Source organism: Pongo pygmaeus, chromosome 2 (assembly GCF_028885625.2).
Source record: "Pongo pygmaeus isolate AG05252 chromosome 2, NHGRI_mPonPyg2-v2.0_pri, whole genome shotgun sequence".
Classification (NCBI taxonomy): Eukaryota; Metazoa; Chordata; class Mammalia; order Primates; family Hominidae; genus Pongo; species Pongo pygmaeus.
In genome coordinates, this window is record NC_085930.1 from 41,320,741 (window position 1) to 41,338,053 (window position 17,313).

A 17,313-nucleotide genomic window follows, 5' to 3' on the forward strand; every position below is an offset into this window, starting at 1 on the left:
AAAGTCAGGAAACAACAGATACTAGAGAGGATGTGGAGAAATAGGAACACTTTTACACTGTTGGTGGGAGTGTAAATTAGTTCAACCATTGTGGAAGACAGTGTGACGATTCCTCAAGGGTCTAGAACCAGAAATACCATTTGACTCAGCAATCCCATTACTAGGTATATACCCAAAGGATTGTAAATCATTCTACCATAAAGACACATGCACACATATGTTTATTGCAGCACTGTTCACAATAGCAAAGACTTGGAACCAACCCAAATGGCCATCAATGATAGACTGGATAAAGAAAATGTGGCAAATACAGACCATGGAATACTCTGCAGCCATAAAAAAGGATGTGTTCATATCCTTTGCAGGGACATGGATGAAGTTAGAAATCATCATTCTCAGCAGACTAACACAGGAACAGGAAAACAAACACTGCATGTTCTCACTCATAAGTGGGAGTTGAACAATGAGAACACATGGACACAGGGAGGGGAACATCACACACTGGGGCCTGTCGGGGGGTGGGGGCTAGGGGAGGGATAGCATTAGGAGAAATACCTGAGGTAGATGACGGGTTGATGGGTGCAGCAAGCCACCATGGCACATGTATACCTATGTAACAAACCTGCACATTCTGCACATGTATCCCAGAACTTAAAAAAGAATAACTATTATCAAAAAACAAATGATATCAAATGTTGGCGATGATGTGGAGAAAAGGGAACCCTTACACACTGTTGGTGGGAATGTAAATTAGCACAGCTATTATGGAATACAGTGTTGAGGTTCCTCAAAAAATTAAAAATACAACTACCATATGCTCCAACAATCCTGCTACTGGGTATAGTGGGAAAGGACATGAAGTCAAGTATCCTGAAGAGACACCTGCACTCCCATGTTCACTGCAGCATTATTTACAATTGCTAAGATATGGCATCTATTTAAGTGTCCATAAAGGTTGAATGGATAAAGAAAATGTATATATACACAATGAAATACTACTTAGTCATAAAAAAGAATGAAATCCTATCATTTGTGACAACATGGATGACCCTGGAGGACATTATGTTAAGTTAAATAAGCCAGACACAGAAAGACAAATACTACCTGATCCCACGCATGTGGAATCTAAAAGAGTTGGTCTCATAAAATTAATGAATAGAACAGTGGTTACCAGAGACTAGGGAGGATAGATGGAAGGCGAGCATAGGGAGAGGTTGGTTGGTCAATGGGGACAATTAGAAAGGAAGGATAAGTTCTGGTGTTCTATTAGTAAGATGATTATAGTTAACAGTAAGATATTGTATATCTCAAAATGGCTAGAAGAGAGGATTTTGAATATTACCACCACAAAGAAATGACAAATGAAGTGATGAATATGCCAATTACCCTTTGATGATTACACAATGTATACATGTATGAAAACATCACATTGTACCCCATAAAAATGTACAATTACGTGTCCATTGAAAATAAAAATAAAGTGTTAGGTAATAGTGGTTCTCAAACAGAGCAGGACTGTTGACTCAGTACCCAACATCCATTAATTTTTTTAAGACTTTACATGTAAAAAATTTGACACATATGTAAAAAATAGTATAATGAACCTCTTCAAACCCAGGAGCCAGCCTCAGCATTATCAACATATTGTCAGTCTTGTTTTATGTCATTCCCTTTTTCCTCTCCACTGGAATATTTTAAAGCAAACCCCAGATATCATCCAATTTATCCATTTATGCTTTAGGATATATCCTAAAAGATGAGGAACTCTTACTGGATATAATCATAACACCATTGTCTTACCTAAGAAAATTATAATTTTTAATATCCAGTTAGAATTTTTGTTTCCCCAGTTGTTTAAAAAATCCCTTTTTCTTACCTAGCAGTCACATAATGTTCTTTTAAGATGTTAAAACTCAAAATGCCAGTCCAGTCTATCCATTGTAAAGTTCCCCATTAATTTTTCACATGATATTTTTAGGATCATTACTTAGAGCTATGTTGCTGTTCCTCATTTTTTAAGTTCAGTAACAAATTGTTATTGAACTCCTGCTTTATGCTTAATGCCAGTAGTAGGGCTGGCATGTACTACATATCCAATAAATCTGCCCCCTTCTCTACTCCAGCCAGCAAGGTATCTTTTCCACAGATAGCTGCTAAGAAGGTCTAGATTTCCATAACCCCCTGGGAAGTACGGTAATACTCACAAGCATATCTGCAAATCACTATAGCAGAGTTTATCTCCCAGGCCCATCCCACTTCCTCCTCCAGCTCTCCTTGGAGCTAAACATTAAGTCAGAATTTCATCAAATATTACCTCTAATATAAAATATTTTCTATGGATAACTTTGGGTTGTTCTGTGAAATTTCTGAGTATCAATATTGCCCACCAACATGGATAACACTTCCTGAGAATCTCCTTTGCATAGTTCTACGTGATTACAGTTGGGAGGGAACCTTAATGATTACCTTATCCAACCCTCATTTTATAGATTAGGAAATTGGTTTCCAAGGTTATTCAGCTATGTAGAGAGAAATGTGACTAGAATCTATTTCTTTTCTGTCTTTGTCAATGCTGTTTTCAGTGTATCTCATTACCGTTTGTTTTTCCAATATACATATGTTTCATTTTCTGACATATATTTTCTAATGTGCTTTGTATCTTGAGTTCAAATGAGTGTTCCCCCCCCATATTGCTGTATGAATTTAGATGATTGCCTAAATAAATATATAAATATGTGGGGGTTTTTTTGTTTATTATTGTTTATATTTTCTATTTTAGATGCAGCAGTTCTTAGGAAGACCCCTTGTGAAAGAATCTTTCTTTAGACCCATACTTACTGTTCCTCAAATGCCTGCAGTTTGCCCGGGAGTCGTCTCTGCAACTGGCCAACCTAGAGCCCCCCTGGTAAAAGCTTTCTTGGTGGAATAGATGTTAATTAGGTTTTTTATTACTCTAGTGGGCTTCCTGAATGAGTATCTTCATTTTGTTCATTCATTTGATATGATAATGATGGGGGTGGTGGTGATAATTGAATGAATACTTCCTGTGAAGCACCGTGCTCAGGGTGTTACATATATTACTTAACTGATACTAGCTTAGTTTTGGGATACAAAGATAAATATGTTTTTATACTAGAGAATCCTTAAAATTATAGTATTGCTTCTGAAATAGGCAACAATGCAGGGTAAATTGATATTTTTAATAGATTTTTTTGGCATGGTTGTTGGGAAGATTGAAAAGCAAAGAAGCCAAGTCACAACAAACTAAATTATAGCATAAAGCTAAAGAAAAATTTTATTTCCACACACGTACATACACATAGTAGGACAGTGTTTCAACTGTATCTATAAACAGACAATATAAATAGCATCACCTTGGAACATAAACTGTAAAGTTATAAATCTTCCCAGCTACAAATAGCCAGATAAACTTTATCCAAACCCGAAGAAGGATCATATAAATTTGAAATTACCAGAATTATCAGTTGTAATTTTGGCGAAGGTAAACTTTTTTTTATTAAAGGAAAATCTTCCAAAAGAATGATGTTAGATGTAATTAATGAAAATTCTCTAATCTTGATTTTCGTATAAGTATATTTAGGTGCAATTAATTGTTTCTTTCTGGTCCCCATATATTGCTAACAGTTTCCTTTTGAGATATATGGTCAGATGGACTCTGCTTATTATTGTTGCGGCTACCTGGCTATAAACAAATCTGTATATAGTCCTTAATATGTTAAATAAGTAACACATCTTTTTACTACCATGATATTACAGTGTTAACTCTTGCAATTTGCTTGCCCACCATTCTATAAGAAACTATGATAAAATTTTATTAAAAACATTAAAATACCTTAACCTCCTAATAAGATTACTTTCCGATTCCTGGGGTAAAGCTTGACATAGAAGCAAATTCAGATTTCTGGGAAATATTCTGCTTCCCTCACTTATTAGGCTCTGTACAAATTATTACAATGACTGTTAGTAGTTGCTAGTTTTTCACGAATAATAACCTAATATTTGAAAATAACCCATTAGAGCCTTACATAAAAGGTGCAAGTGGTCATAAGTATCTCAGTAATCAGATGAGCACTCCAAAAATATTCACTTATTATATTATTTAATTAGAATCTTAAGAAGGAACTACCATAAAATATGGAGAAAACTGATGGTTTCATGGCTACATGTCACTGCAACTTCTGCACCACTTCTGTCTACAACATTGATGAGACATTGGGCAGAGCAATTCTAGTAGTATTCCCATCTTTATTTGGTTGTTTGAAAAATGTAACTTTACTTTCTCATTATAAAGGTATATATGCTAATCACAAAATGCAAATAATATAGAAATGTAAGCACATTAGAAAACAGTTACTGTGCAATTGATCCCTAAGAAATAATCACTTCTTACGCATTGTAATTTACAGACCTTTCTCCGTGTATACATATGCATTTAAAATTTTTTAATATAAAGGGAAGTTGTATCATAAATACTGTGCCACAGACTTTTTTAAAAATCATATTTCATGCATATCTCTTATGCCCAGACATACAGTTCTATTTTTAAAAACTTGATTAGATGTGCCATAATTTATTCATTCCTCTATAGACGTCAGGTTTTTTTCAGTTTTCACTGTTAAAAGAGAAACAGCAGTAAACAGCCTTTGTGTTTTCCTGTACATGTGTGTAATTACTGAAGCAAGCATGTCCTAGTTTAAAAATAAGCTTAAATATTTATAAACAGTTAGAAATATTGTTTCTGTTAGTTAAGAGAAAAACCCTAAAAGGGATTGTGTATGTCAGTATTCTTCTTCATTCTACCCTTTTCTTTGTCCTATTTTTAAAATAAGTTTAAAATAGTTACAAACAATTAGAAATATTAAGAGAAAAATTCTGAAAATTGAATGTGTATGCCAGTACTCTTCTTCATTGTACCCATTTTCTGAGGTATAGGAATGTCACTTCTTAAATAATTAAACCTGATAGGCTATAACTCTCTGCCTCTTACAGATGACTGGCATAGCCTGGGCTCTGCCAGCGCCTGTGGGAGACGCTGTGCCTCCCAATGCAGGTCTGGGGAACGATCCCTCCATGATGAATTGGGAGAGAATTACAGACAGGCTGAAAACTGCCTTTCCACAACAAACCAGGTACCTTAGTTTTTATTTATTGGTGGGTACAGATCATATTCTCCAGTTTTCATAGCCATAATTGTGGCAATGAAACATTTCAGAGAAACATAACAAACACAAAAAAAGTACAGATGTTTCCTTACCTTGACCTTGGTAAGGAAAAAGAAATTTACCAAGAAGAGACAGTGTTCAATGGTGAACCTCTTCATTAAAAAGTTACTTGTCTTAAATCATGAGAGAATAACTTTAAATTTAGGTATGCTCATTTACTGAAAGTACAACTAGACATAAACTTACCCAATTTTAGTGGCACTAACTGCCATAATTATCTTAACTTATCTCCAAAGTGAATTTTAAGTTGATTGTATGCTATATAAGCCCAAACATCTTTAGGATTTAATTTCCTAATTTCCTTAATTTTGAGGGTCCTTATAGTTTCTTTGTTGGAGAACACACTAAAAATGCAAGAAATCATAACTTTACTGTGCTTTTCACAGTCTACCTTTAGTAGAAAGATATTTAATTATATTCCTACACAAATGAAGTTTCTTTTATCTCGTATCTAAGGAAATAATTCTACTTTTCACAAGTATTTTTATTTCAATACAAATATTTAATATATATACTGGCACACTTCATTATTATAATTTTAAAAATTTCATAAATAGTGAATAGATAATAAAATAGAACTCTAGTACAGTTGTTATAAATATGTATAAAAACATTATAAATCAAAGGTAGTTGCATAAGGCTGATGACATGACACTTCATTTGGGAAACAAAAATATTTCATTCTACTTTGTCCCATCAAAAATGTAGATGCAGGCTTTGGGTCAATGGATCTTGGGAATTGAAAAGGAACATATCAATTAAAATAATTGTGGATTCTTTCATTATATAATTAATGTGATTTTTAACCCTTGCTTTCCTGTTCTGTTTAATCTTTGTTTTCTGAGTTTTACAAAAGTACAACTATTAACACTGATAAAGAAGAGAGAAACCAATAGCAACATAGTTAAAAATAAATATGTTATCCTGAGCAAGAAACCACTTGAGAGATGGTATAAAGAACCCAGTGCATAAATGAGTGGATAAACTTAATTTTCACGTAGGAGCTCTCAAAAACAAAGTCTCTTTTTTGAAAGAAAATAAGTACTAAACCTTATCACTCATGAAAACATTAAGTATCATTAATGAACACAATTAGGAGTTTTCATTTTGGTTTAAGATAAATGCAGATGGACCTGTGATCACTTTTTTAGATCAAAGACCTAAAGAGTCCTGTCTGTATGCTACATATCAATCATACGATAGGATTTTATATCTCCTTTGGTGGGTACATCCTCAAAGGTACTAAGGAAAATCATTACTGCACTTTCCTTTCCTTGATCTCTTCCAGAAAGGAGCTTACAGATTTCTTACGGAAATTGAAGGATGCTCATGGAAAATCCTTGTCTGGACTGACATTTGATGAAATTGTTTGCAAGATTTCCCAGTTTATTGACCCCAAAAAGTCTCAGGTAAAATGCAAAAACAACCAAAAAACCTGTATCTCTCTGCCCTTAACTCTAGTAGTTTAACTGTTTTAAATATCTCCATAACCTGTTCGGAAAATCAGTAACTTGTAATCATATTAAATCATCTATTAACAGTAAATAACAACTTCAACTTAACAAGTGATATCAGAAGTCTTTTTGAAATACCTATTACCTAATCATTCTAGAATAAAACTGACCTCCTTGAAATTTGCTCTAGTTTCTTTGAATGAGTCTAAAGAGGGAGATATTTTCTGGTTTTCTTGAAAGATTTATTTTAATTAAAAGAATGTATAGGGTTATTTTTGTTTTTACCTAGCTCTGAGTATTTAAGTATTGCCACCATTTTGTTCAAGATTTCTCACAAATCTGATTATTTACCCTTTTGCTAGTTCTTACTATACCCCATTCTGTACTAATGTGTCAGCTCTTACTGTTTCAGGACAATTCTGAAAAAATAAACATTTTGTTCTTATTTTCAGAGTCAAGGAAAATCAGTGTCAAATGTTAATTGTGTTTCACCTAGTCATTCTCCATCACAGCCTGATGCTGCCCAGCCCCCAAAACCAGCCTGGAGGCCACTCACTTCACAGGGTCCTGCCACATGGGAAGGAGCCAATAATCCGGTGAGACTGAAATTTTTGATTCCGAATACATTCAGATTTGGGAGAAAACAATGAGCTAAATTTAACATTTTTTGTATTTTCCCTAGGATGAGGAAGAGGAAGAGGAAGAAGAAGAGCCTTGTGTGATCTGTCATGAGAATCTGTCTCCAGAAAATCTTTCAGTTTTGCCTTGTGCTCACAAATTCCACGCTCAGGTAACACTTTAAATTTTCCCATTAATCAGCTAAATGAGATTCATACTGCCTTACTTACTATCATATACATGCATCATTATCCATCTTTGTCTCACAAGTTCCACTGGATATAACTCTGAGCTTTTGGGTACCACACAGAAACATTTATGCTTTTCCCATACGTAGCCATGGATTACATTGTGCTCTCTCAGATCTCCATCCACCCTACAGAAGAAGGGGACAATGTTGAGAGTCAGATGGTACACAGTAGGCAGTTCCTTCGAATAGAACTGGGACAAATGTCGATTGACGTGGTAGGTTAGTGGCAGAACTAGCAACAGCACCACTTGAAATTGACATGCTATAAATACCACATAGTGTCCTTTGTCCATAATTAATGACAGCCCCCTTTCATAAAGCATAAGATGTATCAGTCTCTTCAGGCTCCTATATTTGCTTTTGAAAGATACTCAGGCTTGAGTTTTGATGTTAGAAAAATGTGAGGTTGGGCCGGGCATGGTGGCTCACGCCTGTAATCCCAGCACTTTAGGAGGCTGAGGCGGGCGGATCATGAGGTCAGGAGATCGAGACCATCCTGGCTAACACGGTAAAACCCCATCTCTACTAAAAATACAGAAACAAAATTAGCTGGGCGTGGTGGCAGGCGCCTGTAGTCCCAGCTACTCAGGAGGCTGAGGCAGGAGAATGGCGTGAACCCAGGAGGTAGAGCTTGCAGTGAGCTGAGATCGGGCCCCTGCACTCCAGCCTGGGTGATAGAGCGAGACTCCATCTCAAAAAAAGAAAAAGAAAAATGTGAGGTTGGCATGTCTTTTGTTGATTCTTGGCATTTATATAGATTAACTTCTGGTGTTACTGCCACACAGTTGCTATTGGTATATAATTTATGATCCAAGTCCTCTGTTGCAGAGATGTAATTTGACTCAGGAAAAGGTAGTCATAGAAAAGAAAGGCTTTTCAGGGAAGTAAATAATAGCCAGTTCAGTCAAGCCATGTTTGTAAGACATCATTTCAAAGATATGATATGTGGTACCTGGTACAGAATTATATTTTGTATTTGCTCTAATATGAAGATACATCCACAAAATGCCTAATCCCAAAAGTTTTCTAGGAAAGATCCTTACCCATTGACTTTCCCCTTTGAAGTTCATAAGGTTCTGACAATTTAGGAAATACATGTTTCACAAAACTTATCCTACTCTTTGCCATTGCCCACAAGTAGAAAGCGTATAATTCATTCAGGTTATTTTTTATGACTATAGTTAGTGGGCGTATTATATACAGTGCTTATTATTAATCCTGTCTCATCTGACCTGGTCCTCCATTATTCATATATGTAAAAATGATTTGTTTTTGGAGAGTCAGTATTCAAGCAAGTGACTTAACAGGTAGTTCATAGCCAAAAATTACTGTCATTATCACCAAAGAAAACAACCTAAGAAGTGTATTCATGATCTAGGGATTTTAACTGCAAACACCATAAACATTTCATACCAGGTACTAGTGACTTTTGTATGATTAGTTATGACTTTTTCTGGATTATAAATGAGAACAGTATATAGTAAACCAAAGAGTATAGCAAGTTTCTCCAATTTCCTTGTCAGGAAGAATTGCTAGTCATCTTGAAAATTGAGGTTGAAGGAAGCATTTCTAGTAGAATAAACTGGCTAAAAGGTATTGTGCCGTTACCACCTATTTTGTTCAGCAAACCACAGGGAAGGTGCCATGGTTGCAGCAATTGGCTTGACAATCCACAGGGTAAGGCTTTAAAGATCCACCAGAAGACATGTTGGTTGGTAACCCTGATGCATAGAGTGACAACTGCTTCTGCTAGGCTAAATCTGAGAGACTGACATAAATCTTTTTGCTCCTTAGTGCATTAGACCATGGTTGATGCAACAGGGGACATGTCCAACGTGCAGACTCCACGTTTTGCTACCAGAAGAATTCCCCGGTCACCCCAGCCGGCAGTTGCCCAAGATCTGATACAAGGTCGGGGTGTCTATGCAAAGGAAGCTTAGTTTTCTTTTATTATGAGCTGCTTGTGTGAGTGGTGTAAAGCTGTGTGCTCTTCAATATAGTGCTAAAGAAGCCAGCTAATTTTATCAAAGCAGCAGCCAAAGAAGTCAGAACAAATCTTCAGGACTTGTGAAATGAACTGAAAGAGCTTGAAGCAGATGGAATTTTAATAGTTACACTATATATGCTCTTATCTTAGTAGGTTTTTTTCTTGTAATGGAAACATAACTGTTAGTATATTTCTTAGGATGTTTTTTCTTGTCTTTTTAAATTCTTATTTCACTCATCCTTTACTCTCCCCTCAAGTATTCTACACTTTAATTTCCTGAAATAAATTTAAGCAAGAGTAAAAGGGAAATAGTAAAGAAGTTGGAAAATCCCATGGAAATTTGTGTTCCTTCTAACTTTTAAAACTACCTAAAAAATATAATTAATTTAAATTTTATCTCAATATTCCCCATTCCTTTATATCCCCTTAAATAGGTAACCATGAAGAGATTATGAACTACTTGAAGGTGGAGACCATATGGTGGTGTGTTGGAGCTGGCTTGTAATGGCTTTTGAGTGACAATCGTTAGTTGAGGAATTTTGTGAGACAGTTGTCAAATTGTTGGTAGCTTGAAGTCTACGGCAATTGGAGTATTTACACCATAGAAATTGGTAAATGCTGTAAGTGAAGAGACCTACCTTTCCCTTAAGAGCTAGTTGTTAAACTTTTACCAGCATACCACTGGACGTTGTCTAAAATTTCTTTGTGTTCCCAGTGTCTTGCCCAGTAGATACAAGATAAATATTGCCAGAATCAGATATCAGGAAGTAGTAAGAAAAGGAGTTAATATGCAAACTAAATCACTCTCTCAACTGAATAATTGAGATCTTCTGTTCATTTGTTCCTTGGACCTTAATCATTTGCATTTTGGAGAAAATTTTTTCTGCTTTGAAAGTCTGTAATTTCAGTTTTTGTGTCGGGGAGAGGGAAAAACTATTTGTCTGTAGTTGCTTTTTGTGACAAAGTGAATACCCACTGGGCTAAGTTGCATATCTAAAGCTTGTCACTAAGAATTTTCATTTTTAGGAGTCAAAAACCTATTTTGAAAATAGTGTTGTGTGAATGCTGTAAGTGTTGTACATGTCTCTGGTTTCAGAATTAAAAGAATTCAGAGTTACCTTGTGAGATAAATGTTCTTTGCTTCATATTCACAGTTTCACCTTCATTTAAATTTATGGGGAAGAATAAATGTTTCCTGACTCAGAAACAATTTTGCCTCCATATTTCTGTGCAAATATATTTTGAAGTTACTTTTAAATATTTATTTAAAACCTCTGTTTCTGTAACTGTATGTTAAACATATTCTTCTGTAATGAGAATAGACTGGAACATGTGAGGGAAAAATATCAAAAAAAGATGGCAGTCATCTAGACATGTAAAATGCCAAGAATGTCTTAGAATTGCACAATTTAGAATTTATAGAGCCTTTAATCACCTTGTCTAGCACCTTGTATTAGTCCATTTTCATGCTGCTGATAAAGACATACCTGAGACTGGGCAATATACAAAAGAAACAGGTTTAATGGACTTACAGTTCCACATGACTGAGGAGGCCTCACAATCATGGTGGAAGGCAAAGAGGAGCAAGTCACATCTTACATGGATGGCAGCAGACAAGGAGAGAGAGGTTGTGCAGGGAAACTTCCATTTTTAAAACCATCACATCTTGTGAGCTTACTATCACGAGAACAGCATGGGAAAGATCTGCCCCCATGATTAAATTATTTCCCACCAGGTCCCTCCCACAACATGGAATAATGGGAGATACAAGATATTTGGGTGGAGACACAGAGCCAAACCATATCACACCTCAAGGTCATGGTCATATAGCTAGTTATCTTGTAAAACCAATGTTTCTTAGTTCATATTTACAACTGCAATTTCACTTTCATTTAGAAAAGAATAAATGTTTCTTAATTGAACAACTGTTTTATCTGTGTATTTCATTATAAGCATATTCTGAAACTACTTGAAATCTTTACTGCAAATGTATCTTTCTAATTGGGCTTAAACTTTTTCTTCTGTTTCGAGAAACGTTAGGAAAATGGGAAGGAAAATATCCAAGAAGACAGTTATATAGACTTATAAAATGCCACGATTGTTTTAAAATAAAAGAATGCCAAAGTTCATTGGGTCCTTAGTGACATATAATTCATTCTCTTATTTTACAGGTATGTTGTACCCAATGTCACATGGCCAGATAGTGGCTAGGCCAGTCTCAGTGCTTGAGGGTCCCTGATGCCTCATCACATGCTTTCTCCACAAACTCATGCTGTGATAGGGTATTGGTGTTGACTTGCCATGCTTAGCTCCAAGGATGGGGCCAGAGAACTTAATACAATAGTTGGTATATAGGGAGAATGTAATAGGACAGTGCTCCAGAAAGTTATATTTAATTCTTTAGGTGGTGAAGGTAATGGGATTATAGTTTTTGATGTATATTTTAACAGTAAAGACAATTGCAGGGGTCATTCTGCCACACACAGTGATCACTGTCATGCCTGTGCCTACTGAGGGATGATCCAGAACACTCCACCCTGCTGACAAATCCAGTGAGGACCAGAAAGCTCTTAAAGTGGAAATATTTCCATCAAAAACAATCTGAAAGTATCCAGTAATATCACTGCAGCTGCTGTTAGATGATATGTCTTAGATTTTCCTTCATATTTATTGTCCATGTGTATAACATTTTATAGCTTCTATGGGACACCTTCAAATGTGTTTAGTACCTCATTTGATCCATGAATAACTCTGAGGTGAATGTTATTATGCTTGTTTTACAAATGATGAACCTGAGACTCAAGAGGGAAATAATTTGTCCAAAGTCATAGGTACAAAGTGGCATTCTGAGATTTGATTAGAGTCCCTTAGCTGGTATTCTCTTCATAGTTGCAGCCTCACTTTGGGTTGACTTCGTGCACACAAGAAATACAGTATTTTCTTCCTTTTAAATAAATTTTATGATAAATTTTATTTTATGATTAATTCAGGGAAGGTAGGCTTATATTTTACCAGATTCAAAGTTTTAGCAAGAACCACCTGCATTTATAAAATACTCCTGGAATACCTTATCTGTGAGCCTCTCAGATAAGAATTCTAGGATCACAGTAATGTGGGACTATTCTGGTTTATACCCAGATAAAAACAACAAATGAATACTAATTTATTATAAAGATACATAGTTTGATTTTCTTGAGTTGGCAGTTTTCAGTAACTAGTGCAGATTTGAACATGCTACGTAACAGAACTAATGGGCTCTTGTTCTTAATTGTCCTGGACCACCATCATATTACATGATGTATTTATAACAATGCATATTCCAATAAGCTGTCTGGGAATCTCCATTTGGAGTAAGTACCACAGGTGTTCTGATGCACATTATATTTTGAAAACAACTGCTATAGTAGAAAGCAGATTTCTCACTCAGATCTAGGTTTAGATTTTTGAATTCCATATCTAGCATATTGTATGTTCATGAAGACATTACTTTTCTCAACCAGTTTCTTTTCTGGAAAATGGATAAAATGCTACTTGCCTGACTGTTTCATTTTAAATGAACATTTATTAGTTTTCTTTCCCAAAGTAGCAAATTAAATTTCCATTAGTCATTCAATCTGTTTACACTTACTCCTTGATCATAAAGTTATTAAAGGTTTTTTATCTTCAACTATCCTTATTAAAGCAAAGAGAGGAAAATATAACCAATAGCCCAACTTCTGTTTTCACATGGCCCCAAAAATGTTTAAGTGTTAAGTTTATTGCATAAAAATATCACACTCTCATAACATTTGCTTGATCCATTTAAACTACATGAACTTTAATAATTCCTAATACTGCCTAGCAAGGTTGAACAAACTGATAATGATCTAGGAGACTGAAAGTTTTGAAGATATGTAGGAAAGATATCTCCATTTGAGAGGCAAGGACATTAAAGAAGTGATTTGCTCAAGATCATGCAATGTTTGAGTAGGTAGGTGATTCTAGACTCCTCACATCAAAATCAGTGTACTCTCCATGTGTTTATTGCAGCACTATTTACAATAGCAAAGACTTGGCAAACCCAAATGCCCATCAATGATAGACTGCATAAAGAAAATGTGGCACATATACATCATGGAATACCATGCAGCCATAAAAAAAAAATGAGTTCGTGTCCTTTGCAGGGACATGGATGAAGTTGGAAACCATCATTCTCAGCAAACTAACACAGGAACAGAAAACCAAACACCGCCTTTTCTTACTCATAAATGGGAGTTGAACAGTGAGAACACAAGGACACGGAGGGGAACATCACACACTGTGGCCTGTTGGAGGGTTGGGGGCAAGGGAAGGGAGAGCATTAGGACAAATACCTAATGCATGTGGGGCTTAAAAACTTAGATGACGGGTTGATAGGTGTAGCAAACCACCATGGCACATGAATACCTATGAAACAAATCTACACATTCTGCACATGCATCCCAGAACTTAAAGTAAAATAAAATAAAATAATCAGTGTACTCCCCATAACACCATTTTGCCTTTTTTAAAAAAACAAATGAAACTATTTGAAAACCACTAAATTATTTCTCTGGGTAAAGATGGACGCAAAATAAGATTAAAATAGTCTTATCACAAGGAGACATTGTTCTAGCTCAGAATAAAGCTGAATTTACAGTATTGTTACATCAAGGTTGATAGTATTTGATTAATACTTGAAAAGAGCAAAGACCCGATTCTTCATCTTTTCAATTTCAAACATGATGTTGGTGTTTGGAGCATACCTCCAGGGTTGTATCATTTTTTTAACCATGAAATGTAACAACCACAATAAGGATTCTAACATCACAAGAACACACCTCTGCAGTATGAATAATCTCTGTCAGTGTGCTAACTCGGCTCAGAGAAAATAGCAGTGGTATAGGAAACCGCCACCATGGACCTTTGACATCTCCCTTGAAAATACTATGTGCCAAAAGGAAGGGCTAATTACAAGAAATAGTTGTAAAGTTTTGCATTATTCTAATCTAAGGAAAACTAAGTCCAAGGGCCTATGACAAGAGCCATTCCTCAGCAACTAAAGGTGAAATATTTCCGGTAAGAAAAGTAGATTGTTGGGGGGAGGAGCCAAGATGGCCGAATAGGAACAGCTCCGGTCTACAGCTCCCAGCGTGAGCGACGCAGAAGATGGGTGATTTCTGCATTTCCATCTGAGGTACCATGTTCATCTCACTAGGGAGTGCCAGACAGTGGGCGCAGGTCAGTGGGTGAGCACACCGTGCACCAGCCGAAGCAGGGGCGAGGCATTGCCTCACCTCGGGAAGCACAAGGGGTCAGGGAGTTCCCTTTCCAGGGGTGACAGACGGCACCTGGAAAATCAGGCCACTCCCACCCGAATACTGTGCTTTTCCGACGGGCTTAGGAAATGGTGCACCAGGAGATTATAGCCCGCACCTGGCTCAGAGGGTCCTACGCCCACGGAGTCTCACTGATTGCTAGCACAGCAGTCTGAGATCGCACAGCAGTCTGAGATCAAACAGCAAGGCGGCAGCGAGGCTGGGGGAGGGGCGCCCGCCATTGCCCAGGCTCGCTTAGGTAAACAAAGCAGCCTGGAAGCTTGAACTGGGTGGAGCCCACCACAGCTCAAGGAGGCCTGCCTGCCTCTGTAGGCTCCACCTCTGGGGGCAGGGCACAGACAAACAAAAAGACAGCAGTAGCCTCTGCAGACTTAAATGTCCCTGTCTGACAGCTTTGAGGAGAGCAGTGGTTTTCCCAGCATGCAGCTGGAGATCTGAGAACGGGCAGACTGCCTCCTCAAGTGGGTCCCTGACCCCTGACCCCCGAGCAGCCTAACTGGGAGGCACCCCCCAGCAGGGGCAGACTGACACCTCACTCCAACAGACCTGCAGCTGAGGGTCCTGTCTGTTAGAAGGAAAACTAACAGAAAGGACATCCACACCAAAAACCCATCTGTACATCACCATCATCAAAGACCAAAAGTAGATAAAACCACAAAGATGGGGAAAAAACAGAGCAGAAAAACTGGAAACTCTAAAAAGCAGAGTGCCTCTCCTCCTCCAAAGGAACGCAGTTCCTCTCCAGCAACGGAACAAAGCTGGACGGAGAATGACTTTGACGAGCTGAGAGAAGAAGGCTTCAGATGATCAAGTTACTCCGAGCTACGGGAGGATATTCAAACCAAAGGCAAAGAAGTTGAAAACTTTGAAAAAAATTTAGAAGAATGTATAACTAGAATAACCAATACAGAGAAGTGCTTAAAGGAGCTGATGGAGCTGAAAACCAAGGCTCGAGAACTACGTGAAGAATGCAGAAGCCTCAGGAGCCGATGCGATCAAATGGAAGAAAGGGTATCAGCCATGGAAGATGAAATGAATGAAATGAAGCAAGAAGGGAAGTTTAGAGAAGAAAGAATAAAAAGAAATGAGCAAAGCCTCCAAGAAATGTGGGACTATGTGAAAAGACCAAATCTACGTCTGATTGGTGTACCTGAAAGTGACGGGAAGAATGGAAACAAGTTGGAAAACACTCTGCAGGATATTATCCAGGAGAATTTCCCCAATCTAGCAAAGCAGGCCAACATTCAGATTCAGGAAATACAGAAAACGCCACAAAGATACTCCTCGAGAAGAGCAACTCCAAGACACATAATTATCAGATTCACCAAAGTTGAAATGAAGGAAAAAATGTTAAGGGCAGCCAGAGAGAAAGGTCGGGTTACCCTCAAAGGGAAGCCCATCAGACTAACAGCGGATCTCTCGGCAGAAACCCTACAAGCCAGAAGAGAGTGGGGGCCAATATTCAACATTCTTAAAGAAAAGAATTTTCAACCCAGAATTTCATATCCTGCCAAACTAAGCTTCATAAGTGAAGGAGAAATAAAATACTTTACAGACAAGCAAATGCTGAGAGATTTTGTCACCACCAGGCCTGCCCTAAAAGAGCTCCTGAAGGAAGCACTAAACATGGAAAGGTACAACCGGTACCAGCCACTGCAAAATCATGCCAAAATGTAAAGCCCATCGAGACTAGGAAGAGACTGCATCAACTAACAAGCAAAATAACCAGCTAACATCATAATGACAGGATCAAATTCACACATAACAATATTAACTTTAAATGTAAATGGACTAAATGCTCCAATTAAAAGACACAGACTGGCATTGGATAAAGACTCAAGACCCACATTGGCTCAAAATAAAGGGATGGAGGAAGATCTACCAAGCAAATGGAAAACAAAAAAAGGCAGGGGTTGCAATCCTAGTCTCTGATAAAACAGACTTTAAACCAACAAAGATCAAAAGAGACAAAGAAGGCCACTACATAATGGTAAAGGGATTAATTCAACAAGAAGAGCTAACTATCCTAAATATATATGCACCCAATACAGGAGCACCCAGATTCATAAAGCAAGTCCTGAGTGACCTACAAAGAGACTTAGACTCCTACACATTAATAATGGGAGACTTTAACACCCCACTGTCAATATTAGACAGATCAACGAGACAGAAAGTCAACAAGGATACCCAGGAATTGAACTCAGCTCTGCACCAAGCAGACCTAATAGACATCTACAGAACTCTCCACCCCAAATCAATAGAATATACATTTTTTTCAGCACCACGCCACACCTATTCCAAAACTGACCACATACTTGGAAGTAAAGCTCTCCTCAGTAAATGTAAAAGAACAGAAATTAGAACAAACTATCTCTCAGATCACAGTGCAATCAAGCTAGAACTCAAGATTAAGAATCTCACTCAA

General features: G+C 37.1%; 1 protein-coding gene across 10 annotated transcripts in view; it reads left to right on the forward strand.

The window, feature by feature from the left end:
* DZIP3 (DAZ interacting zinc finger protein 3) overlaps positions 1-11,477 on the forward strand; it is a 103,250-nt gene extending 91,773 nt beyond the window's left edge. For 7 of the 10 annotated variants that reach the window (XM_054483606.2, XM_054483607.2, XM_063661598.1 and 4 more), the window contains 6 exons: positions 2,780-2,905; positions 5,011-5,150; positions 6,532-6,652; positions 7,150-7,293; positions 7,380-7,487; positions 9,360-11,477. In XM_054483606.2, the coding sequence (XP_054339581.1) occupies positions 2,780-2,905; positions 5,011-5,150; positions 6,532-6,652; positions 7,150-7,293; positions 7,380-7,487; positions 9,360-9,470 (750 nt within the window). In that variant the 3' untranslated portion in view covers positions 9,471-11,477. Of the gene's footprint in view, positions 1-2,779; positions 2,906-5,010; positions 5,151-6,531; positions 6,653-7,149; positions 7,294-7,379; positions 7,488-9,359 lie in introns of those variants that run through there. The other 3 variants (XM_054483605.2, XM_063661599.1, XR_010125673.1) reach the window with 2 other exon arrangements.
* Positions 11,478-17,313: the final 5,836 nt, after the last annotated feature.